Source organism: Alosa sapidissima, chromosome 16, assembly GCF_018492685.1.
Source record: "Alosa sapidissima isolate fAloSap1 chromosome 16, fAloSap1.pri, whole genome shotgun sequence".
Lineage (NCBI taxonomy): Eukaryota > Metazoa > Chordata > Actinopteri > Clupeiformes > Clupeidae > Alosa > Alosa sapidissima.
In genome coordinates, this window is record NC_055972.1 from 10,987,045 (window position 1) to 11,013,315 (window position 26,271).

Sequence of the window (26,271 nt, forward strand, 5' to 3'; positions counted from 1 at the left end):
TAACTGAAACATACTCACCCCCCAAGTGGCATTTTTTTATTTAAAATGTGAAGTGTACAATGACTCCAATGACAGAATTTAAATCCCATTTAAGACACGTACTTAAAGGGCTACTGCAAGAGTTTCCCGACCCATGGTCACTTCCCTTTCCGCTTATTTTTGCATTAACTTCAGCACAACACACTCTTGCCATTATATAAAACATAAACATAAACAACTATGTTAAATTCTGTCAGTCTTACGTTCACATGGGAAATGTGTTGTCAATGGCGATGCATAATACTGCATATTTCCATACAGTGTAAGAGGACAAGACAGTCCCTTATCTTCACCTTAACCTGGGACTGAAAAAAGGTTTCAGTTATACCACTATGACCTGTGCCTCATACAAAACCCAGTGAAATTACACATGAAGACACATAATTCAGTCATAGCAATTCTCCACTCCTTCTGTGAACATCCTGATATCGTGAGAAGAGTATTCATTGGTAAACAGGAGAGACTGTGGGAAGTCGGTGTTGGTCAGGCAGGAGTCCATGTGGTCATGCGCCCATTGGTTTGGAGGAGGCTGAGAGGTGTGTGGGAGACTGGGCAGCACAGTCCATCTAAAAATACTTCCCCAGATGTCCAGGGAGAAACTGGGCTGTCTGCTTCCTGTAAAGATCAACTGAGTGTGTGAGAGTTAAGTTATGGCTGTAAAAAAAAGTCTGAGTTTGTATCAGTAGTTTTGGGGTGGACACTGACTAGACTACAGACCCTTCACATTTTTATCTGGACACAGTACTCGAACACTGTACTGTACCGTACCGTACCACACACATACACACACACATTCACTCACACACACTCACATAAATACACATACACGCAAAGACACACACATTTTCCTAATGTACTTGTTTCAATTAACCTTCCAATTCAGTGTAATATTAAATGTGGAAGATGTTTCTAGTTTGTTGATTTGTTTGTTTTTTTATTTTATACATGAGTACTTTTTTTTTTTAAAAAGTCACAGTCTACATGTACATTCAGGAAACTCATAATCAACGTGCTGGGAGGTGAGGCAGGTTTTGGTGGCCTGGACAAGTAGCAGGAGGTGGAGGTTCCCTTCTGGAGACGATTGATCCCGCTGGTACTGGTCTGCGCTCAGATGGTCTTCTGGTCCGGTAGCTCCTGGACGGCGGAGGCCAGAGCCGAGTCTTCCTGGCTCCTGTCCGTGCATTGCGTGCTGCTACGGTCTCGGTCTATGGATGGCGGGTTGTCTTTGGCGCCCGTGAAGACGTTGGAGTTGGTCCCGTCCATGCTTTCAAAGGCCTCTGACGTCCACTGTGAAAACAAGGATTGTGGGTACCTTATTTAGATTCCCAGTCATGCGACAAACATAGTCAAATATGGATTAAAATCGGGTGGAAATGATTCATGACATTAATCATGTTGTCAAACTCAAAACCAAACCAAAGGCAGCGTTTGAAGGCGTGGGTGAGTCTTACAGAAAAGGCCTTGTTAATATTCATTTTCAACATTTCAACATTTCTGCCTAGTCCACACTATTTCTATAGCCTTATATAGACAAGTTATGTAGGATGTATTACCTTTCCATGGTTTGAATCAGTGTTACTACAGTGCTGTGAGCAGTTCTCTACGGTGATGCTGACCTGTGTTGCTCTACTGGTGGACCTCGCCGACTGGCCCGTAGCTGCGATGTTGACGCTACTGGAAGACTGCGTGTCGGTGGTGTTGCCGCCCTCGGCCGCTGAGAGCCCCGAGATGACCAGACCGCTGGAGAAGCTGCGCTTGCCGAAGAGGAGGCTGAGCGTAGAGCTGGACGACGACACCTGACCTGAGCGGTGGTGATGACCCCCTCCACCACCTCCTCCTCCTCCTCCTCCTCCACCTCCACCTCCGACGCCCCCGACCCCAATCCCCGCCGCCACAGTGGCCGCCGACTGCAGCCCCGCCGTGGAGAGGCGTGGGACCTGGGAGAAGATGGAGGCGATGGAGGTGTTGAAGGACAGCTGGCTGTTGGAGAGCCGCTGCACCAGGCTGGGCCCCGAGGCTGACGAGCCGTGCTGGCTGTCCAGGATAGGGCCCGATTGGCTGGTGACCGGGGGCCGTTGGGCTTGGGGCTGAACTGACCGGCTGCGGTACTCTCGGCGCCCTGCAGGGGGAGCAAGTGGACAACTGCTGTCAATAACTTCTCCAGCCAGACCTTCCACATGTAAGTGATTCACTGAGAGAATTAGAAATGGTTGAATGTACATTTGTGATTTGCAACACTAGCGGAATCTACTGCAGAAAAAAAATAATACAAAAACGCAACAGGAATCCTTAATTATTCATCCATTTATAATCATCATTCCTCCAAACCAGTGGCAAAAACGAGCTCCAGTATCTTTGACATAGAGCATAATAAGCAGACTGCTCTGCAGAGCTCATCAGAACCTGCGCCGTGGTGCCGGACCGCCTGCGAGGCCCTGGGCCGGGCCTGGTACGTGCTGAGACTCTGCGACGTGATGGAGTTGTGGTTCTGGCTGAGCGAGGAGCCGGCACAGTCCACATCGTCCATGTTGACCCCGCTGTTACAACTGGTCAAGTTGTCCTTTCGTACCCTAGAACAGAGACAGAAGCACACTGCTACTAAAAAATCCCAACGCTGGCAGTGGCAGAAAACAGGGCTTGTCCAGAGCCAGAGGGAGCCGGCCTCTCCAAACACCCATCACGAGATCTGGAGTGGCTCCCAGACGTGAGAGCACTGTCACTGTAAATCACATTGGCGGTGGGGAAATCCATTGTCATCGTGCTGACACAGCAAAATCCACCAAATCACCACTACTGCAGGGAGGCCAAGCTAATTCCCAGAACCCTCTCTTTATATTACTACTCATTCGTCATTTTGATCTGCCCTTTCTTCTACACCATCACTCTGCCTTCCCTCATCCCCTCCTCTCCAGTCACCCCTCCCTCTCCTCCACCTCTCTCTCTCTCCGAGTCTTTCCCAGATGTCCCATCATTGACACCCTATGACAGCTGATGTGCACTTGCCTGTTTTGTTGTATTGTTTTTATTATTATTAAATTATTAAAGTAAAATTCTCTATGAATTCAATGTATTATTATTATTATTATTATTATCACCAATAATCATCATTATCATCTCCTGCCTCGTCGTGCACCTTTACAGAGGGGGCATCAACTGAACACACACACACACACACACACACACACTCCTACTGACCGTAGCCACTTGGTGCAGAGCCAGCCGCGGATGGTGGCCAGGCTGATGGGGCCGCCCCAGATGCCACGGAGCTGCTTGTGGGTGCCCATGTAGGAGGTGGTCAGCGGCGACACGTACATGGGGTAGCCCAGCGGCTGGTCGCATGATGAGTTGATCATGTTGCGCAGCGCCTGCTTGGAGTTCTGGATGCTGCCGCGCTCGGGGTTGCGGTTGCGCAGGAACACCAGCTCCTGCTGCTGCCCAGCCCACAAGCCTCGCACACACTCCTTGTTGATCTGGGAGAAGACACACACACACACACACAAACACACGCGCGCGCACGCGGACACACACACACACACACACACACACACACACACACACACACACACATACACGTTTACCTGCTGAACTGAATGTTTTTCTACTCTGAAATGATCACGTGCAGTATTTAATCCTTCCACATGCACACACATGTGCCATCATTTCCACATACCACCACACACACACACACACACACACACACACACACACCGACCTTGATGACTTTGAAGCTGAGGTGGCGCTTGTAGAGCATGATGATCTTGTACTCGTCCGTGCCGTCGTCCACCATGTGCCTGAGGGTGAGCAGCGTGTCTCGGCTGGACAGTACCGCCTTGCGCCAGGCGGGGTCGCTCTCGTGGCAGATCACCAGGCTCGTGCGGTAGTTAGTGATGGCCTCGTACAAGATGGCTGGCTCCTCCGTCTCCTCCAGACAGGTGAAGTGATCCTGCAGAGGATAGGGGGGGGGGGGGGGGGGTGGACCGTGGGAGCGGCTGGCTGAGTTGCCCTGTTCTTAACCCCACCCCCACCCCCACCCCACGACTTTTGGCAGGGCGCCGTAGGCCGATCGCTAACGGGGCACCCTGACTGGTGAGTCAATGGCTCAGTCAGTCAGGCTGCTGGCAAGGGTGTGCGTGGCACAGGGGAGGCCCCTGGGACAATGTAAGTGCTTTAAATGGGTCACCTGCACCAGGCACAGGTGGCTTCCTCTCCGCTACAGTGCCAGAGGGGGATACGACCTCTGCTCAGGAGGAAGAGAAGCATGAGAACTATGCTTTAAGGGATAACAGAATACACGCTGTGTTGAGCCACAACAACACTGCTCTTTAGTGTCTGCATTTTGTGCATAATGAAGCTAATATGGAAAGAGTCCTTACTGTTTTAACTACATATTCTTACATGTTTTAACTACATATGATCCTAACTACATATTCTTACATGTTTTAACTACATATGATCCTAACTACATATTCTTACATGTTTTAACTACATATGATCCTCCCATTGACCTTCTTGTGACAACTCCAGACAAATTTGGTGCAAAAGTAATCAAGAGAATAGCAATAGATTTGAATGACTGCAAACAATTTCCTATAAACACCATGGTTCCATATAGCCTTTATGATCACCTTTACAGTAGTGTTCCCACACAGACGTACTACATAGTATCAGACACAGCATGACCACAAGCTTAAAGATAACCATGTCGAAGCAGACAGCCTTTCATTCAGTATCTAGGCGTTTTTGCATGCGTGTCCCATTTAATGGGATATCTATGTGTTTCTGTGTCTCACTTGGTGGAGCTTCAGACTCATCCTCACGCCTGGCGCCACCACCTTCTGCAGCAGATCCATGTCTGCAAACACCCACTCATCCTTGCTGGAGATGCGGAAGTCCCCTTTGAACAGGGTGTTAAAGCCATACAGGAACGACTCCAGGCTGGAGAAGAGAGAAATACAGAGAGAGAGAGAGAGAGAGAGAGAGAGAGACACACAGAGAGAGAGAGAGAGAGAGCAGATAAGCTTTTCAGTATTCAGGCTGCAACAGCAATATCTGCATTAGCTCGATGCTGCATCAGCTCAATAGTTGCAAATATCCAGATGGGATGTGATGAGAATTAATATTATAATACTCAGTGGAAACTAAAATAAACATCCAAATATCAACAAGTAAATGTTTTGTTTCATTTAACTCAGCCTGAGTATAGCCTGGGTTTTCCCATGCTGCCTTGCGCGTGCGATTTTATTCACGCTGCTAGGCAGCCTGGATTCTATGGACTTCGTTTTCACCTCAACGAAGGAACCAATCACAGAACGGAGGGAGGGCAGCAGGACAATGACGACACACTGAAGCCGTTATGAGCTACGTACAGACGCATTTGATAGACATTCGTAGCGCCCAATAAACGAGATGAGGTCTGACGTTAGCCAGGCTAGCCTGAGTATGTATTAAAAGAAATCGCTGTGTCTCACCTGTTTGACATGTTGTGGGATGCCGTTCCCAATGACCTTCGACCCAGCACTGACAGCCCAAAACATAGAGTGACCAGGACTGAGTCCTCATCACATTCCATTGGCTAGATCAGACAAGGCACAGAGCAGGATATCAGACATCTCCACCAAGGGTTGGACAGAAACAAACACACCTAAAACAACTGTCAATCGTGTAAAAACAACACCAGTTCAGATATTGACTTGTAGTCCCACTATACAGTTGCAAAAAACTCGGAGCTGACTGAGACCAGGCAACTGTTATTGATAGGAGCGCAGAGAATTGGCAAGGCCTTGTAATTTGCATAGTACAATTGTTCCTTGGATGAAGATGTAAGAACCCAATAATTTTGTTCAAATACAGGATCTGAGTGTGTGTATAACATGTTCACCACAACTATTTGAATCCACAGTAATGTGCATAGTAATGTACATTTTAAGAACACTTGAGGTGACTTTGCCCCTTTCTGATGAGACAAGAACATTCAGAATGTAGACTTGGCAAAACTGGCATGAACTTAGCTTTAGACTTGGCGTCTCTCCTAAAATCCACTTTACATTTTACAATGCCATCATTCACCCTGGCTGTTGCCTGTTGGATTCTGCACTGTATTGCAAGTATTGGGTTGGTTTGAAATGTTTCCTACTGGAACTAAAAAAACACTTTGTTCACCACTATATTTACACCAACGTACTACATAACTATCACCACACACATACAGTATTTTTTTAATATGAATGCTAAAAGATGCTTCGGAGTCTCCGAAAGATGCATATCATTCTACCAATGAACCAAATTCTGATAAGATTGTCCCCAGAAATATATTGTAAAACACATAACTAACTGAACGCAAATCTGTAACGTTTCGTACCTCTTCCTGCTTGCCAGCACAGTACTGTATCCACTCCAGGTAGACGTTACAGAAGCTGGCCCTGGTCACCCCCTGTAGGCAGTGGACGTAGTCCTCATCGATCTTCACGCTGAACACGGCTGGGTCCCGCTCGATGTGGTGCCATTTGGTGTAGGCCTGCAGAGCCTCCAGCATGGTGGAGTCTTTCAGCCACGTTTGCAGTTTGGGCGAGTGGACGAGGAAGTAGATGATGCTCTGCGGGTGGACGAGAGAAGATGCTAGAAGTCAGAAAAGTGCTGAGTGGACAACTACACTTAATCCTTCATGGAGCGCCTCATGATTATTTGGTGAGAAAAGAAGACCCACGGGCCGATTTCAATTTACTGTACAAAATGAATGGAACATTTTTGGAGTATCTGATAAAAAAAAAAAAACTGTGCAAAACCAGTTTATTTGCTGATACAGAAATACTGTATGATTGCAAAATTAACTAGGCGTGTGATGAGACTTTGTGACCTTTTCAACATCAGGGTGGAGTTAGGTACTTTGTAAACACAACGCACTCTACCACACGCCAATTTGGTTTCCCACAGGTGCACCTTTCACTACTCATCACTAAGACAAACCTTCTCCACCTCCAGCAGTAAGTACTGTTTAAGGTCCGCTACTTTTGTTAGGCTCACCGTCCCTAAAGTCTGCACATCTTTTGGTCTTAACTCCTTTAAGTTCACTGCAGCAAATGGCTGGAACAAGCTACAACATGTACTCAAACCCGCCACTCTTACATCATTTAACATGTTCAACCAAAAGTCATTGTTGACTGCTGTACCTGTTAATTAGCTCTTTTTTCACTTTCTGTACCCTCCTTACAAAGAATATTCTTCATGCTGCAGTGTTGTACCGTATGTGTCGTTTAGTGTGTTTGTGTGGAATGTGTTCATTTATAATCGCTTGACACCTCTAGGCCAAATCATCTTTTAAAATGAGAACTGGTTCTATAAAATAAAATAAAAGTCAAAAAAGGTACTCTGCATAGAAAATTAATTTTACATCAGCGCTACCGTTAAAGGCAAAAATAAACTTGAAGGTTCAGATTATTCATCTGTGAACGTTATACCCAGTGCATGGCTACACACACACTCTGACTGTACCTTCAAGTAGTATGTGATGAGCAGCTTGCGCAGGTCGTACACCTGCAGCATGGTGGCGGCGTTGTTCTCGCTAATGCTGTAGCCCTCCAGCAGGTACTTGGTGGTGGTCACCTCCCAGGCCAGCCAGCGCAGGTTGAAGGCGGCGTTGCAGGACAGGACGTGGGGCAGGTGGCCCGGCTCGCAGCAGCAGCAGGCATCGTCGTCCTCCACCCCCTCCGTGATGGCCTCCACCTCACGCTGCTGGCAGTATGTACCTGAAAAGAGGGATGGGATATGAGTGAGGAACCTAGCAGACTGACCAGCAGAGACAAACCAGCCTGACATTGTATATATCATTGTTAATAGGACTCTGTATATTCAGGCTGAACAGGCACATGTTTTTCCTTGGATCTCAACCAGTAGACCAGCAGAGAGAGAGAGAGAGAGAGAGAGAGAGAGAGAGAGAGAGAGAGAGAGAGAGAGAGAGAGAGAGAGAGAGAGAGAGAGAGAGACCCATATGCCAGATGCAGGGTGAAATAACTCTGTCTGTGTACAGTCTGTGTAGTCTGCAGAAAGGAATCACGGCAGCACTGAATAATTGAGTGACACAGTGTATGATAAGTTCACTTTGACAATAGCAGGGTCCACCTCTCTAACCATTACCTCAGTGGGTTAGCTCAACATACAGGCGTATTATTCCGTGTTGTCTAAGCTAGGTTTGAGCGCCTCACCCCGGAACTCCAGTCCCCGGAGTTGGAAGGTGACCAGGCCGTTCCCGATCTCGATGAGGTGCACGAAGGCGTTGAGGTAGTCGGAGGCGAGGATGAAGCAGTCACCAGAGCTGTAGTTGCCCCAGCGACCCAGCATCAGGTCGCCACAAAGAGAGTGCTGGAGCGAACGCGTCAGGTACTCATAGAAGATGGAGTTCAGGTTGTTGTCATCGCAACCTGAGAGAATAAAAATATGTATGTATGAATATGTCCTGTAAGTAGGTTACATTATTTTTTAAATTCAATTTAGGCTCTGCTTATTCAGGTCTGTTTACTGCTTGTTGTTTTGTTCATATTTACAACAGAGGGTAGTGGACTGTGATGTGAATAACAAAGGTGAGAAAATGGATTGCAGGTAAATTATGTATCACCAGAGTCATATTTATTTCATAAATGCATGTAGAATGACAGACACACGGTGGCAACATTTGAGCATACGGTAACAGAATATGTGCATTTTATGTATATGATTTAGTTTAGAAAAAAGAAACAGTTGCAGTTGGACTTAATAGTTACCTGTATCTTTATCAACCTGAGACACCAGTCTGCTGTTGGAGTTGTCAATCCGTTTAGTGCTGTGAAGCAGACAAGAAAATGGCCAACACGTGAGTTTGTTTGGGGCTGATTTCACAAGCGCCTCCAGTAAACAGTAAGGCGATCCAGACCACAATGAGTCAGCGCGGGAGTTATTGGGGCTATCTCATTCTGTGTGATCACTGTTTCACTTCGGAGAAGACCTCATCAATAACTTATGACCGGAGCGTCCCCTCGTGTGCAGCCAGAGACGGGCGGCTCAGCTGAGAGGGTGACATCACTGCAGAGGATTAGCACAACACAGGCGACCCACAATGGATCGGTCCATTGGACCAAGTGGACTGTACCAACTCACATACGCTGAGCAGCAGAATAATACTTCCTTATAAGATAAGAAGAATGACTGAAGACAAGAGACTAAACATGACTAATTTTGAGCTTTTAGTTGACTTTGTAGAGTCGTTGCATAAGCAGCCATTTGGAAAATAAACATTCCCAGTACATTCCCTGTTTTCATGTCGGTGAACCCTCATGGAATCTCTCAATGCTGACATCCTCGGGGCTGAAAATAACTGGTGTGCCAAGCACCGAGAGAGGCAGGCCCATGCATATTTCACTGTGCCATGTCCCTGGGGTGGGCGCTAAGAGGCTCTTACTTGTAGTTCCTCTCCCAGAACTTGACGGGCCGGGGGTAGGAGGTGATGAAGATGGCGCTGCCCAGGAAGGGGCTGAGCGGCGTGTAGAAGAGCGTGGTGAGGAGAGTCTGCAGCAGCAGCATAGCAGAGTCTGAGCTGGGCCATGAAGGAAAAACACAACACAGTCTGGACCTTCTCTCTCTCTTCTCTCTCTCTCTCTCTCTCTCTCTCTCTCTCTCTCTCTCTCTCTGTCTCTCTCTTTCTCTCTCTCCCAGAAGACAGACATGCACACATACTCTCTCTCTCTCTCTCTCTCTCTCTCTCTCTCTCTCTCTCTCTCTCTCTCAGACAGACATACATGCACATACTGTTGTATGCATAACATGACATGACATAACATGAAATGTTCCCAGCGAAAAGAGCACTTGCAGAGAGACTCGGTCTGAGTTGTTCTATGAATAAAAAACAAGGTCAAGTAACTACACATTATAGGTCCAGAAGTCCACTCTGGACTTGATCTCTGTTCACTCTGTTTGATCATCATACACAATAACAGCAGCAAAAATGCACACATTTGTTAAACAGGTGCTTCTGGGTGTGTGTGGGGTGTGGTGGTGGTGATGTGTGTGAGAGAATACTGAGGCAGAAACTAGGATACGAGGCACTGCAAAAGGCTGCGCGAAGGCATGAAATGCACTTCCCCATGCGATCTGCCAGGGCGCGATGTACACCATGATGAAGTGCAGTTTGTGGAGCAGGTCCCAAAGCTGTGGGAGAAGCACAGGCCAGCAGAGTGAGTCAGGGAACGCCAAAAACACACACCTCATTATTTTTGGATAACTTCCCACACACCCACTGTCTGTCTGAGCAGCTCAGCCCACACTAACTTTGCCTCCAGCAAAAAGAACAGATGGACTTTGTTTCTTTTTTCCTCTTTTGTGGCTTTAGACTACACACAATCATACACACACACACACACACACACACACACACACACACACACACACACACACACACACACACACACACACACACACACACACCAAGTGGACAAAGGTTAATCATAGCGAGAGCACTAGCTCTGTCAGAGCATGCAATGTTTGCCGGCTACTACACAGAAAGGCATGTGAGCATCAACACACTCAGTAAGTGATAAACATGTAAATACAGTTTGAAGGTGTGAAAGGTTAAAAGGCTGGACTTGTAGTAATGTTAAATGTAAATATTAAAGTTAGTGCCGTTTGTGTATGCTCCTTCATCATACTCTTTAACATATCAAAGATTGATAACCATCTCTTCACTTTCACTGAAGGTATGACCAATGCCACTATACAACAGACAAAGAGAGAGTTCTTTTAGGTCCATTTTCAGGTCCAGTTTTAGGTCCTGGCTGGGATTACCCATAAGTTTATAAGAGTACAGTAGCATGCGTAAGAAAATGGAAACTACAGCATAACTAGGTCATTATGAAGGATGTCCAGTAGAGTTATTCTGGGGGGTGACCTGACCTTGTGGAAGACTATGGTCATGAGGAAGAAGTTGAGCAGGAAGGTCTCGGAGGCCCTGCTGCAGTCAAACTCGAAGAAGATGACGGTGAAGAGAAGTGTGACAAACTGGTAGCTGGGATTGCAGAAGGAGGAGCGCAGAAGCTTCATCCCAGCAACTGTCATCAACAAGACATCAAAGCTGGAGCGAGACACAGACGCCTGAGACACTCAGATGCAGAGGCAAGGCAGCAAAAGCACACAGGTGACACATGAGAGAGAGAGCAAGAGAGAAAGAAAGACAGAGAAAGAAAAAGAAAGAAAGAGAAATAGAGAGAGAAAGCTATGGCTGGACAGATAGAGTCCAGCAACATCAAGTAGAAAATTCCAGGTTCAGAAAGACAAGGTCCCAAGTCATTGAGTCAATCAATATAATTAATTACATTTATGTCTAAGTTACATAAATTGGTTCAGTCAGAAGAGTAATTGAGAGTTGGAGACAGGGCCGGTTCTACATTTGGGTGAGCGACAGCAAAGCAGTCAAATTGGATCAAAATGTACATAAACACAAAACGTAACCACAAAACAAATCGGTAGCTCGAGTTGCTGCAGCCAACAGCCAGGGATGGGCAGTATTTCAGATACATGTATTTAAAATAAGCATTTCAAATATAAAACTGTATTTTGTCATTTGTATTTTATTTTGTTGAAGAAAACGTCTCAAAATACTTTCCAGGTGTGTATTTTTGTAGTTTAAAAATACTGCCAAATATTTTTGGTAAAAACAATAGCCTACTTTTGGTGATGTGATGACATAAAAGTGCAAAACACTTGTTGTGATTATAATATTGAGATTCAGGAAAATGATCCAGTGCAAGATGAGTAACTTGTACAATAGGTTGCTCACACACACACACACAATACACTCCCTCTCAATTTTAATAATAATCAGTTTCTTGAGAACTTAAATCATCTAATCGGAACAAATGGAACCGGTTATGTGGTTGCCCTGCAACATTGCTCAATCTGGGCATGCATTGACAATGTCAGAATTGTCTCCACTTACTGTACCGCTTGAGAAGTGCAGTTGTGACTTTTTGAGTGCATCTCTGATACAGTATTTAGGCTATGAAATGTAACAGGCAGGTCAGCATAGTTGATCTGTTAACTCTTTGCAGGTTGTGGCATGTCTCGTAGACAGAGAAAAGCTGTGGCTCTCAAACTCTGTCCACTTAATCAACAGAGTCAGGGAATAGATTAAATAGACAGATATGGAAGGTTTTCAACATGATATCGGGCTCCCTTTATAGAGTATTTTTAGTACTTTCAAAATACAAAAATACAGTATTTTATTTTGATACATGGTGTGGCTAATGTATTCTATTTTGGTACACGTAAAATCACGGTATTTGATATGTTATTTTAAAATACATTTGTACTTTTGCCCATCCCTGCCAACAGCTAGAGTAGACAGGCAGCTACAGTGCTACACTCTGGGGGCATCTTTAAAATCATGGCCCCCAGAGTGTAGCACTGTAGCTGCCTGGCTGATCTAGCTGTTGGCTGCAGCAACTAGAGCTAGGTAGCACCGATTGTTCTCGTGTTTTTTTCTCGTACTGACAGTACTCAGTGACTTCGAGAAACAGATCTATATGATTCTATATGATCTATAAGATCTATATGAAAAATTTAGAGTTTTCTTTTCTTATCAGGAGGGGGGAAACCTACATAGGCCTACTTATGTCCCAGCTAGCTACCATTACACTCAACACCAACTCATCTACAAGCTGGGTTTGAAGCTGCACGCGGCGCAGATGCACTATTGAATAAAAAAAAATCTTGACTTTGTTTGGGTGGGCAAGACAAAATGCTTGGCCCCTGCCTAGAGCCGGCCCTTGTTGGAGAGGAGGGTTATGCTTCCATAGCTCATGGTGCAGTACTACATAGTACATCAACTGATGAGTACAATGTAGTTCTTACCTGACAACTTGTTGCAAGTGAATGTATCTACATTTAGGCATAGGAGTAGTGATTTGTGATTACATGAGAGCTAAACTAATATCATATAAACATATAATAACACTAATAACACATATAAACGATAAATGAAGTAACTAAGGGAACTTATACTCTCTGAGCCCAGATTTTCCATCAGTGACAACAGTGCATTGCACGGAGAAAGGGTTAGTCAAAGCATATTGTCTAAAATACAGACACAGAGCTAAATATGAATTAGCGTCATCCAAGTTACATGATCAATTGTCTGCCATTTTCCATTACAAGTACAAACAGCAGTAGTTAAGTGAAAGCCATAATTAGTTCGGATGGTCTATTAGAGTGAGCCGACAAAAACATTAATTGATGTTTCAAATCAAATTCAAAGGTAAATAAGGCAGGGTAAAGGCACCACTTTGCCAACATCAACAAAGCAAGGTGTTGATATGAAAATTATATATTACTTCATGATAAGCACGCTTTGCCAAAGCAGACTAACTGTACAACACTGTATACTGAGGTCCAAGCAGTGCCTTGTCACTGGATACACATATCGTATAATTGAACTGCAATTCATCAGATTATCAAAAGTCGAGTAAAAGCCGCAGCCTGACAATCAACAGTCCCGCCAGTGTTTGGGCAGAGGGCGAGTCCTGATCAGGAGCAGATAACGTCTGACGAGAGAGGGCACTCTGCGTTTCGAATTAAACCTGACAGAGCTGAACATGGTCCAGCCCAGCCTGGACACCAGGGCAGCACACTCACAAGCAGAGGACACTGGGCAAAGTGCGGCAGGATAGATGAGCCCATTGTTGGGGAGCAAGAGGCATTGTGGGAAGTGGCTGTGAGTGTCCAGGGCCTGCTGATGTATCGTGTGGTGATGGGCCTGGGAAAGGTCCCCCTTTGTGTCAGCACCAGATTAATGGCGACATTAATGTCTCGTGTGTTTCCAAGGACCAGGGCTAGATTACAATGCATGTTCCACCTGGAAAGAAGACACTTGGATTTGGCTCAAGTTTTTTTTTTTTTTTTTAAAACCTCATGAGGGCAAAAGGTTAAGGAATGTGTGCGTGCTTTTGTGTGCGTGTGTGTTTGTATGAGAGAGAGAGGGAGAGAGAGAGAGAGTGTGTGTTAGAGAGAGAAAGAGAAAGAGAGAGAGAGAGAGTGTGTGTGTGTGTGAGAGAGAGAGAGAGAAAGAGAGAGAGTGTGTGTGTGAGAGAGAGAGAGTGAGAAAGAAAGAATCAGTGTGAGAGAAACTCCATGGAAACCCAACAGAACCTGGCTACAGTTCCTTTTAAGGTGGATCCTGGTCCTTCACACATTCCCACCTAGGACGAGACAGAATAAAACGTACCAAATTCCTTGAGGGCCAAATAGAGGCAATACGGAAACAGCTACTTACTGGATGCCCAGCTTCTTGCGATGACTCAGAGCAAAGCCGTCGTTGGTCAGGGCGCTGAGGACAATGGCAGGGTAGACCACATATTTCTCAAAGGAGAGCAGTCCAACGTACAATCGCTCGTACCACATCAGATGGGCGTCCTCTGAAAGACAACCACACAGGCTGCAGTCACGACCTCCTTCTCAGACAACAGAGCCCAGCACTGAGAACTAACCTTAAAAAGCCTTGCTGCTCAGATGTTATATCTCAAGTATAAAGGGACTGTAATATATACAACATTATCAACAGTAGTGTGCTTCTGTAGACACCGTGAACCAATCTATGTCCTCTCACGGAAAATTGAGGCCACTTTTCAAAGATGAACTTGGGATGAACTTTCTTCATACCAGTACCCCTGACCCCTGCGTAACACTTTTCTGTGATTCTTCTGTGGTGCCTTCATTGACATGAGTGAGGAAAATCACACTCGTCTGGTGGTGACAAAGCACCACTGGTGATTGACAGCCATGTAACGTGACAGCTTTAGGAACTTAGCCCCCTGCTGTGACCAGTCCCACGCACCTCTGAGAATCAGCAGCTCTTTTGAAACCAATCGCTTTATGAGCTGATCCATCATCAGCTTTTATAGGCACATTTTAACTTATTGTTTAAAATATGAAACAGGGTTAATGGCAGCATGCATGACTATTGAATAAAAGAGAATGGGGGATATATACATATTAGAAACTCATATTTTAACCCAAAGACCACAGAGTGCAGTGGTGGCATTTTGATGCTGGATTTTAACATGGAAACATGTAGGCATGTAGTAGGAACTGAACTGCATAATGACAGAAGTAATGGATGCTGAAATGGAACGAAACTGAAATTGCTTAATTACATTTAAAGTGTAACTGATTGATTATTTAACTTTAAGTATGGATGTTTCAGTATGAACAATTGTGAATTTTAAAGTGTTAAGACTTAAGATCATAAAAAAGTTGTGCTTTTGCACACCTCCTTGGGACGGGTGCGTCGGAGAAGGACAACAGGGTCACCAATGTCAAAGAAAGTGGGAAGCTCCTGCACACTGTCTTCATTTGCAATTGTACTGTTTTTTTATTGCAACCATTTATTGCAACAATTGCCTGATGATTGTCATCTGACTGAAATGTTGCAATAAAAAAACAGTACAATTGCAAATGAAGACAGTGTGCGGGAGCTTCCCACTTTCTAAGACTTAAGACCATCAAATCAAAATACACAATAATTTCCCTTTAGGGCTGAATAAAGTAATCTACCTATACCTATCTATTATATCTTAAGCCAATATAGCTTCTCAGTGTCTTTTCACCACCAGTTGACTGACCTCGAGGCTCAAACTGGGAGTACTCTCTGCTCTTGAGCACAGGATGAGCGATCCAGAGCCAGGGGTGATGCTTCCTCAGCTGGGGGATGAGATAGTGGGTGATGAAGCCCACCGTCCCAGCCAGCGCATACAGCACGATGGTGACAAAGGGCTGAGGATCACACACACACACACACACACACACACACACACACACACGCACACACACATGCACACACGCGCCGCAGACACACACACACACACACACACGCACACACACACACACACACACACACACACACACGCACAAACACACACACACACACGCACAAACACACACACACATACGCACGCACACGTACATACACACGCAAACACACACAGGAGGGTAGAGGTTAGAGGTGTCAAAACAAAGGTGCTAAACATAGGATCAAATAGAAACATGCTAAAAATAAATAATGATTACATTTTGTTTTAAAGCTTCATGGTTGCCCTTTAAACGCATCATGTTCTACTGTAACAATAGCAAAGTAATGCCGTATAGTAGCTACTTAGAGAAATAGCCTCAGAAAAGACTCAGAAATAGCCCCTCACATTCAACAGACTGATTTGTCTTTCAGTATCAGCTTAGAGACTAGATTCTACTGCCAAATGCTTACTCTGCTGCAATACTAGATGACAATAAAGACTGATACTTTGGAGCTATAGGTTCAAAAGAGACAGACAAAAAAACACAGATCAGACTTTAGATCTCTGGACACTCACCCTCAGAGACAGGAAGACAGTGCTGGCCGTCACCGCAAAGGTCAACACTGACGCCAGCGTACACACAAACAGGTCTGAGATTAATATCTCTTTCTGTAACAGGGGAAATGTGTCAGTCACATTATTGGCTATTTATATATAGATCAGTAACATTCAGCTCTCAATTTAGCCATTACTCATTCTGTCAGCCATTTTCCCCACACCAGTGGAAACGCTCCTCACCACTGAGCCTCTCAGCTTCTCCGGTAGAGGATCTATCTTCTCTGTGGTGGCCTCTTCCTCTTCTTCACTTCCACCCAACACAGGTATCAGTTTGGACTTGATTAAAGACCTGCAAAGCAAGGCATGGTTCAGATGAAGGAGTTTAAGAAAAACTTTTAACAAGGCAAAAAAACAACAACATAATCCTTCACAGAATAGACAATACCCCAAGGTATACTAAGATAATAGAGAACAAAATTACTCACTGACATACTGGGAAACTCTTAAGTTCACAAACAAATGAAATATAAAAAAGTAGACCATCTACTGTATTTACTCAATAGTTCATCCCAAGTTGATGAACATTTTGCCATATACTACTTCCCTTGGTTTCCTTGATTCTGATTAATGAATCATTTCTCAACACACTCAATCATTACTTAACAGCTCATAGAACAATGTGCACATTATTGACCTTAGTCAATAATCAAATAAAAAAGGTATGCAGGAATACCATGGTGGAATACTATGGTGGAGTATACTGAAATATCTGCCATCAATACATAACACTGCTAAGGTTTCTCTGGGGGAAAGCAAAGGATTCATACTTGTACACTTGTCTTATTCTATTTTCTGCTTGTGTTGTTTTTCGTCTTACATGAGCACGGAGGGGTCGCTGCTCTGTCTGCTGAGGTGATAGGAGAAGACAACCAGCAGTCCACAGAAGCCCGAGAACAGCGCTGGAATGTGCTGCTCATCCCACGGTTCCTGTGAGGTGAGAACTCAGTTCACCGGCAGGTTCACAGACAACTCTCAGAAGTATCTTTCATGTGAAAAAAACTGGCAGCTGATGCTTTCAAAGGCATGTGTAGCTCAACACCTTTAAATTATTTCTATCAATAGCTCCCTCTGATGTTATTTTGAAATGGACGCATGTGCAGGAGCCTATTGTCTTCCATGGCAGCAATATCCTGATGTTCAAGAAAGCTTACATAAAGACACTGTGGCTTATCACAGTTCCAGGGCGGTTTTACACATATTACGTTTATGTCCTCTTTTGCTTTTGACTGAAATAGGAGAAAGCAGGTCATGAGAATTAGGCCATTTCTCCCAGTCAGCACAATTCAGCATTAACTCAAAAAGCACCAGAGCTCAATTTGATTCTGATTAATGAATCATTGCTCAACACACTCATTCATTACTTTACAGTGCATACAGCAATGGGCACAAGGTCTAACTGATCAAATGCTCTCATACTGCTACACGAGTTTCAGTCTTTAAATATAGCCCACCTTTAAAGCGCCAAGGCAGAACCCATAGAGTAGAGCAATCGCAGTCAAACTTCTCATGATGCTGTATACTGCGGACACAAGCCCAGTTGCAGCTGCCAAAGAAAGAGACAAACAGTCTTTGTGTATTTTAAATTATTAAAAACAATGGCTAGCAATAACCCTAAAGATGCAGTCTGTGAGATTAATTGCACTTTATCAAATTAATGGTCCTCTCGTAGTTCTGTGTGTGTGCTACAGTATGTGTGCGCTATTCCAGCCAATCAATAAGCTTTAGGAGGATGGAAGGGAAAATGCATTCTGATTGGCTGTTGAGCTCAAATATCAACAAGTGTTCACCAGAATCACGGACTAGACGTTTACCGTATGTACTGATTGGTCAAGGACTGCAACTGACACCTACCTGTTCCTCCAAAAAAATGCACATCTATCTGCTCCAGGAAGTATATTACAAATGTGTTAATCTGAGGGAGAAGGCCAACAAGGAATGTAACAGGGAAACAGTAAGTGAATCCTGTAAAGAAATGATAGACGAAAGAATGAGTTACGTCAATATGGAAACCGTGAAACCGTGGTGACAATACCACAAGCATAAAATATGAGGACCAGTCAGCAGGCAGTACTCACCAACTAAAATGTCTCGGACAAAATGGAGGGTGTCGGATAAGACAATATTCATGCCATACAATCTGGACACAGGAAGGTTTGACTGTTTTAATAACAGCTCCAGGATCCAAATAAGGCCACAGAATATACAGAAGTATGCAGCTCGACTGTATGCAACTATTTGATTGTGTCCCTAAAAAGAAAAGAAACCATGCCCATTATTATCGCTGCTGTTATTCCAATATGTACTGACTTTTAATGAACTGACTCTTGGAGAGTTGCAGTTTATTGCAACGACATGGATACTGTGTACAATATTTTCCATCCACTTACATGAGTTGGGGAAGCTGCATCTGGTTGGACACTCTGTAAGATATTGAATAATTGATACAGTGCTGATGCGACAATAATGGAATAAGACACTTCACAAACAATGCACTACGGATCTCTACTGAGAATGTTTTGCTACAAAAAAAATGTTTTCAATAATACAGAGACACAATTATTTATCTTTGATTCATAGTACCCAGAAATAAGTAACTAATTAACGATTGGGACAGAAACATTCGGCACCTCATAAACACAATAAACAGTAAATACAATTGTGTCAGTGGGTGATTTCAACTTTCACATAGAACTACCGGTATATACATTGAAAACAGCATTGCTTAAGCACGCAGGTTGTATGTGGCAGACAGCTTGTGTGAGGGGAAGGCTCTACCTTTAAGAGGGAATACTGGCAGCTGGCGATGACAAGGCAGAACTGGAATACCCAGATGTCCTTAAAACAGCCATGGTTCAGCAGGACGAATCCTAGGAAAGACACCAGGAACGCCAGGAAGACAGCTACCACGTTTTCTGACACGTCTTGATTCCTGGGAACATAAATCACCATTAGATACCAGCTGTACCTGAGAACTCAATGAGAGACTTCTAATCAAATCTGCACAACAGCAAAAGCAAAGATCATCAGTTGTCAGGTCATTTGAAGTCACCTGTCAAACAGTGCGAGTAAGGTCAGCCGATCATACAGGATGTTGACCCACTTCCCAGGAAAGACCTTCAGCTTGTAGTAGAGCTTCCGAGATGGCTTCTCCTGAGTCGACGTGTCTGACGAGTCATCTAGTGAGTCCTCTTCCTGTGACAATTTTACAACAAGTGTGACTGAATGATTGCGTGAATGAATTATTGAATTAATTAATGACAAAAATGTGTTCCACATGAAAAAATATGTCTTGGTGTTTTACTTTTACCAAACCAAGTGATCTTTTGTGATCATGATCAGTCTCACCTGAAAGATCTCTGGATGTGTTCTCCTCGGGCGCAGTCGGTGAGCAGGAATGATGCGGCGCTGGAATGGGCAGTCCGCATGACCTCCGGCTAAACCGTCCTGGCACTCCGAGTTGGAGGAGGTCGACAGGAGATCACTGAAGGTATAAACAAGTAAACATGAAGCAAATGAGAAATCTTTGAGACAGTGAAATATCATAACTGTAGAACCATATTACATAATGTATTGAACAGAGCTGCAAATGTTGGAAATCTTTGTTCAAACAAAATGGCAACCGAATAAGCAGACTTATAAATAAATGTGTGAAATTCAAGTGCATTACCACATGTTGCCTGTAATCAACTCAGCCCCAAGGGGTAAGTTCAGGGCTCTCTCATTGTACAACTTCCTAGGTCTGTCTCCTAGAAACGAGCAAAGCAACCAGTCAGTAATGCACTAAATATAAAATGCCACAACAACTCATTTTAACAAGCACATTTCAACCACCCTTGGGGAATGGATTAATCAATACAACCCATTGTCACTGTGCACAATCATTCTTTCAGTTTCACCTTGTGTTCACTTACAATCTTAATCCAACCATTTTAACCACATCCATTTGTCTTCTCGAACAGGGTATGTCGGATGGAACAGTAGCAGCATATTTGCAGTAGTTGCAGACATCTTGCTTTCAGTGCCATCCTTGACTTATTTAACTTGGCCAGTACTTATGGTCTTAATCATCTCACATTCAACTTCATTTGGCTCCAGCAGCTGACTTACTGTGGACCGTGTGGAAGGTGTAGGCCTCCTCTTTGGAGGTGGCCTCTGGTCTGCAGATGACCTGGAGCATGGAACTCTCAGACTGGGACGTTTGGGAGGGAAGGGAGTCGTAGTCTGGGTCTTTATCTTTATCCGTCTGAGGACTGTAGGGAAATTGATCAAGGCATGGTTTCATTTTTAATCAGATGTTCTTAACTTGTACTACTAACTTGTTACAGTAATACACATGAGCTTTCAGAGGGATCAAATTATTTTTTTAAAGCATCGATCACTTCAAAACAAACATGACAGCTCATAGCTTTAATGTTTGATAGCTTACTCACTGTGTAATGTAAGAGGCATCTCTCAAACATCATAAAATTAAAACCTCAACAGACCATGCTGAGTCAGTACTTCAACAAAAACAGAGTCCACTGTCCAATAATGACCTTATGGATGATCTCATGGTTCATGCTCTCAACATCCATTAGGCTAGCAGTGACAGACTGTCCATTCTAAGACATTCTGAGGTTACAAGGTAAAATGTATGATTTGATTTAATTTGAGCTGGACCTGTCAGGAGAGACAATGGGGATGAGCCTCTCTGGAACAGCGAGGGGTGTGTCCGTGGTGGCCAGACTGTTGGGAGGGTTGGGTCTCTCTGGACGCTGGCTCTCTGTCTCTGTCTCCTCATCATTCTTCACCGTCACCATGGTATCATCTGAAAAGCAGATACATATTACATCATACATAATATGATATTGCATTTGATAATGCATGATGCAGGTCTTCATATCTAACCAAAAACAACAAAACAAAGGAAAACCCATTCTACAGCTTAAGGGCCAAAATAGCTTTGACACTTCTCTTATCTTTGGATTGGCTGAAAGCCAAAGCTCACCAAGACACTTCAAAGAGCATATCTCTGAAGTTGTCCAATGACGCTTGCTTACAAAATTCTTTAGGGGTACATTCAAATATAAATGTATATTCCCATCAGAATATGATTCAGACATTTTCAGATACAAATATTAGATATTACAGCCTCTCAATAATTTCACACCATTTATCATCTACCTTTAGTTACTTGCCACTGTTAACCATCATGGGGCAACTTTATAATAACTGAATGCATGAAATGCAAATGTCTTAAACTCTGACCATTTTGAATTTTCTACTCACCTTCCTCCTCATTTTTCTCATCTGCGTCATCCGTCTCAGGCTGAGAGCTGCTGGCCGCTCGCGTGCTGTTGATGGACTCCAGCAGCGACACAAACTCCACAAAGTTGGACTCGTTGGGCATCTGGCCCTCCTTGGCTTCCAGGTCCGACTTGGAGGTGGTCATGGTGTGCGTCCGGCCCTTGGACCGGTCAGCGATGAGCACGGCGTCCCTCCCACTGTCTATACTCAGCCCACGCACGTGTGTCCTGCCCCCAGGGCCGTAGCGCCCATAGCCAGCCGGGATTTGCAGGAAGCCGTCGGCGTCCATCCGGAGCTCCGGTGCCTCATTCTCGTCGGGGTGCGAGTGGACGTCGATGCCCGAGGAGCTGTTGTCATTGGTCAGCGGCAGGCTGCCATGCTCCACCTCCTGTTCGTCCGGCTCATACTCCCGACAGTCCTGTGTGGCCGAGTCTGAGCTGATTGGTTCTTTGGAGTGGCTGAGTTCGGGATTCTGCATCGGCGGTTGGTCAGCTGGCTCGTCCTCCGCGGCTAGTCTGTACTCGTCCTCCCGGTCATCCTCTCCCTTGACGGTGGCCTCGTGCTCGTCTTCCAGGGGTGAGTCGAAGGTGATGACGGGTATCCGGATCATGCAGTCTCCCCGGGACTCCCCTTGTCCATCTTTGGCCATCTTCGACTGGGCCGACTCCATGATGCTCTGCTTGACCGACTCCTCCAGCTCGGCGGCCGTCTGGGCGTCGCAGCTCATGGTGATGATGATCTTCACCGTGTCGCTCTCGTCCAGGCGCACCGACGCGCCCGAGTTGTCCACCAGCATCACCGCGATCTCGTCCGAGCAGTAGGTCTCCTCTGCCGGGGCGTCCTGGACGGGGGAGAGGCTGTCCGGTGAGAGGCCCCCGCATTCCTCCTCCTCGTTCTTCTCGTTGTTGTTGGGGTCAGTGGGCGGCTTCTCCTTCACCTGCCGCTCACTCTTCTCGTCCACGCTCTCGACGTCGCTGTCCTTGGACGGTGGCAGGCCCTCGTCTGCGGTGTCTCTGTCTGGGGGCGGCCGCTGCTCCTGCTCCAGGAGAGGGGCGCACTGGTCTGGGTTGGGGCTGGACATGTCCTCTGGCAAACCTCCATCCTCATGCTGGGGCTTGTCTCTTGACCTCTCTTTAGCGGGGGAGTCCCTATGGCCTGAGCAAAAAGAAACAAATCTATTATCAGATGTAACAGCACGGATTATCATCAAAATACCACATGCGTCATAAAAAGACTATTTAGAGCAGAAAGAACTTCTGCAGTTTAACTTGGGTAAACAAAAATTGCCTCAGCCTTGGGGGAGATTGAGAGGAAGAACTGGCAACTGATGAGAACATGCTGCCTGAGGAAATGCTTGAATTTTTCAATCCTCTCTATCTAATTTGCGATTTCTCAATCAGAGAGATGAGATCATATCAGAAATACCAAAGAAATACTGTAAGCATTTCTACATTTCACACCACTCACATTTAAATGTCATATTCACCAAACCACATTTCAGTGCTTCAAATCAGTCAAAAACGCCTGGATAATCCACTTTACCATACAGCTCCCAAGATTACATATTGACTTCCTGGCAACGCAATCAGATTCAATCAGAGCTCACAGTTCCTGCTTGATGAGGCATTCCAGGAAGCCAGCCATAATGCCTGCTTCTACATGCTTAGCTATGCATTTCTGCAGTTATGACACACTGGTAGAGACAGCAGTCGTCAATTAATCTGTCGGTTCATCAGAGTCCCTTTCACAGAGTGTCCTAACAGCAACTCTCAAGAAATTTGTGTCTTCTTCTCATCATGCTCACAAATTAGGCCACTTCTAAAAATACGGCACACACCTTCTGCGCTCTTCAACTCCTCTGCTTTTGGGCACTCCTGCAGCAGAGAAAACAGAGCAGTGATAGGTCATGCTATTATTAGATTTTGGATCAAACTAGTATCTTCTGAACAAACACATCAATGTGTTGACTGCGTGTAAATCTGTACTACAGGACAGTTAATCACTTGGTGCACTGTTGGTAAATGCACATGTAAATGTAACTGAAGCTTGGTTCTCTGGCAGGTGACCACAGAGCAAGAAAGATTGATTAAGAACACTTCTAACAGAACCTTTCTGGGTATTAGTAATTATTTTAGTATGGTTCTCTTTTCTTTACATCTTTTTTTTAGCCTAAAAGTATTTGCTAAACAACCTGTCCTTATCCAAAAAGCACAGGGAGAACAGTTCATGGCATCTTTTTCTTCTCAGAATGCATAAGAGGGTGATGATAACTGATGCACTACTAACCACACCGATCAGGCCCGAATCCGTCTCTGTTTGTTTCACAGTCACTTGTATAATGGGACTTAGACGATTTCTGGTCAGTACTGTCATGGCAACACTGTCAGGAGCAGTACTGCTTTTTCTGTATTGAGAGTCGAGAAAGAGTATAAAAACATACTCGTAATTCAGATAAGGCTAAGACTGATTAGTTACTGATAAATCAACTGCATGAGTCAAAACTACACAAATATAGAGTAGCCTACAGTAAGGTGCAATTAAGAAATACATTATGATCTAAACTGCATGCAAATCCACCCTTTGTAGGAACACACTTTGTTTATGAGCTGAATCAAGCATGCCAACACACAAACCCATGGAATACCTTAAGTTAGCAGGAAGGCAGGGGTCAGAGGCATTGCTTTTCTTGTCAGCACCTTTGCTGACATCAGACACACTGTTCTGGGCCACAATGTCGCCCCTGTCGAACATCAGGTGGAGCCGGTAGTTCACTGCCTTTATGGCGATGAAGAAGACCGTCACTGACGTGCAATAGATGCTGAGTGCCATTGTGGTTGGGGGGAGGGCCTGAGCAATAAACACATGTACACCCATATACACACAGAAGAAGGCAAAGAAAAAGAGCGTGGGAGGGAAACACTAGGTTCTGTGATGTGCATGTGTATTATTTTTATTCATACATTTTATATCGACAACGTATAACATGTATGCTGTAGCGTGTGAATGGCTGCTCTCTGTTTTGTATAATCAATCATCAATTGTGTCAGCAAAATCTGTTCTGCAGGCTGAGATTACTTTCTAATTAACACAAACTCTGCACTTCTTGTTGCCACCAAAAAGTGGCTCTTACCATGTTTAATCAATTGACTGTTATTAAATGAACAATGAGTTCTTATGCCATGACATAAAATAAATGGCATATGCTACATTAAAGCAAAATTAAGCGGACAATTGATATTTATTTATGGCTATCCTATACTGATATACAATTAGGAATGTGGCGCCATTTGGCACCTTCTATCTATGACAACCAATCACTAGACTCAGACTAGACCACTCGTGTATTTTTCATTCAGTTAGGTAACACTGATGCTGACTTTCATATAGCCTATAAAGGGAAGCGTGATATTTGCCTCGTGTGTTAACTGCTTGCGTGTATGGCAAGGAAACACTGCTCCGTTAGCAAATAGCTAGGCCTATTTCATAAAAAAAAAAAAAAAATCTTTCAACATAGACTTTTGGTTCGACTCCGTGCATTCCATATAGGCTTCAGTAGCCTATGCAGAGAAAAAATGCGACAGTAGCCTGCCTCTACTACACCTAAAGTAAACGCGCTGAGGCAAACACAGCGAAATTGAACATCTGTTTTGCCTGATTATCTACGAACCTAGAGCAGGCGAATGTTAATTGGCTTTACATAGAAAGAGATGACCAATTTTACGCTGCACCTTTCATAAAGACAAAACAATGGAGCTCCTGGCCTATTATCCGCTCGATACTTACCAAATGCAGGGACAAGGGTAGCATAAGAAGAAACATCCACAAATAAAGGTGACATGAGTTATTGAATTTATTCTGGTCCGGGTCGTGATACCAGCCGCCGGTAAGCGAAGCCCACACTCCCTGCCGTAGAGTTTGAACCACATGCGAGCCCATCTTGACAACTGCAATGATCGTTACAAAGGTACCACACTATATGGATTCAACACGCTGCCATGTTGAAGCAGCATCACCGTTTCCAGTACCGATTACATTTTTTTTCATTCGAGGTAGCACTTGTCCTAACCGCTGTCCTTGCGTTGTCTGCCTTTTATTTTATTTTCCATCATTTAATTATCGTGACCTACAGCTCAGGGCTGAACGGGGGCTGCGATGCTCTGCTGCGTGCACCATCATACGACCTGCCGCCTCTCGTTCCTCAGCATCCTCCTGGAAGCGAGGATGGGTGGGGGTGTGGTGAGAGAGGGATGAACCAATTTGCGCTGGAACTCTCAGAGCGCGTTCCATTAATCATACGCCGTGTTCATGACAGTGGCTGAGTCATCCGCATGCCAATCTTTAAACATGAGGCTGGCCATTAAAAAAATCAGCAGCCCAATATCAGCCATTATGTCAATACGCCACCATCAAGCGGCTAGTGTTTACCATAAACAGAATATGATTTGCATATAGGCAATATTAAATTAGCCTATACTTTGGTGCACACGGGCATTTTAGAACCAGAATAGGGACTATTTGACTGGTC

The 26,271-nt window shown here is 44.7% G+C and overlaps 1 protein-coding gene across 1 annotated transcript; it reads right to left on the reverse strand.

Annotated features, from left to right (window-relative positions):
• pcnx2 (pecanex 2) lies at positions 1-25,961 on the reverse strand. The gene is made up of 34 exons (XM_042065418.1): positions 25,530-25,961; positions 24,391-24,593; positions 24,033-24,150; positions 23,584-23,620; positions 21,729-22,901; positions 21,120-21,267; positions 20,568-20,710; positions 20,128-20,206; positions 19,806-19,941; positions 19,510-19,652; positions 19,236-19,389; positions 18,848-18,880; positions 18,536-18,707; positions 18,312-18,422; positions 17,912-18,003; positions 17,278-17,387; positions 16,641-16,749; positions 16,419-16,511; positions 15,675-15,825; positions 14,327-14,468; positions 10,954-11,131; positions 10,104-10,212; positions 9,467-9,596; positions 8,793-8,851; positions 8,238-8,453; positions 7,528-7,781; positions 6,398-6,631; positions 5,508-5,611; positions 4,830-4,974; positions 3,752-3,982; positions 3,235-3,509; positions 2,443-2,609; positions 1,656-2,158; positions 1-1,326 (listed from the first exon to the last, which is right to left on the reverse strand). Exons 1-34 carry the CDS (start codon positions 25,680-25,682, stop codon positions 1,147-1,149), a joined length of 6,285 nt encoding a protein of 2,094 aa, XP_041921352.1. The 5' UTR covers positions 25,683-25,961; the 3' UTR covers positions 1-1,146.
• Between the last annotated feature and the right edge of the window lie 310 nt (positions 25,962-26,271).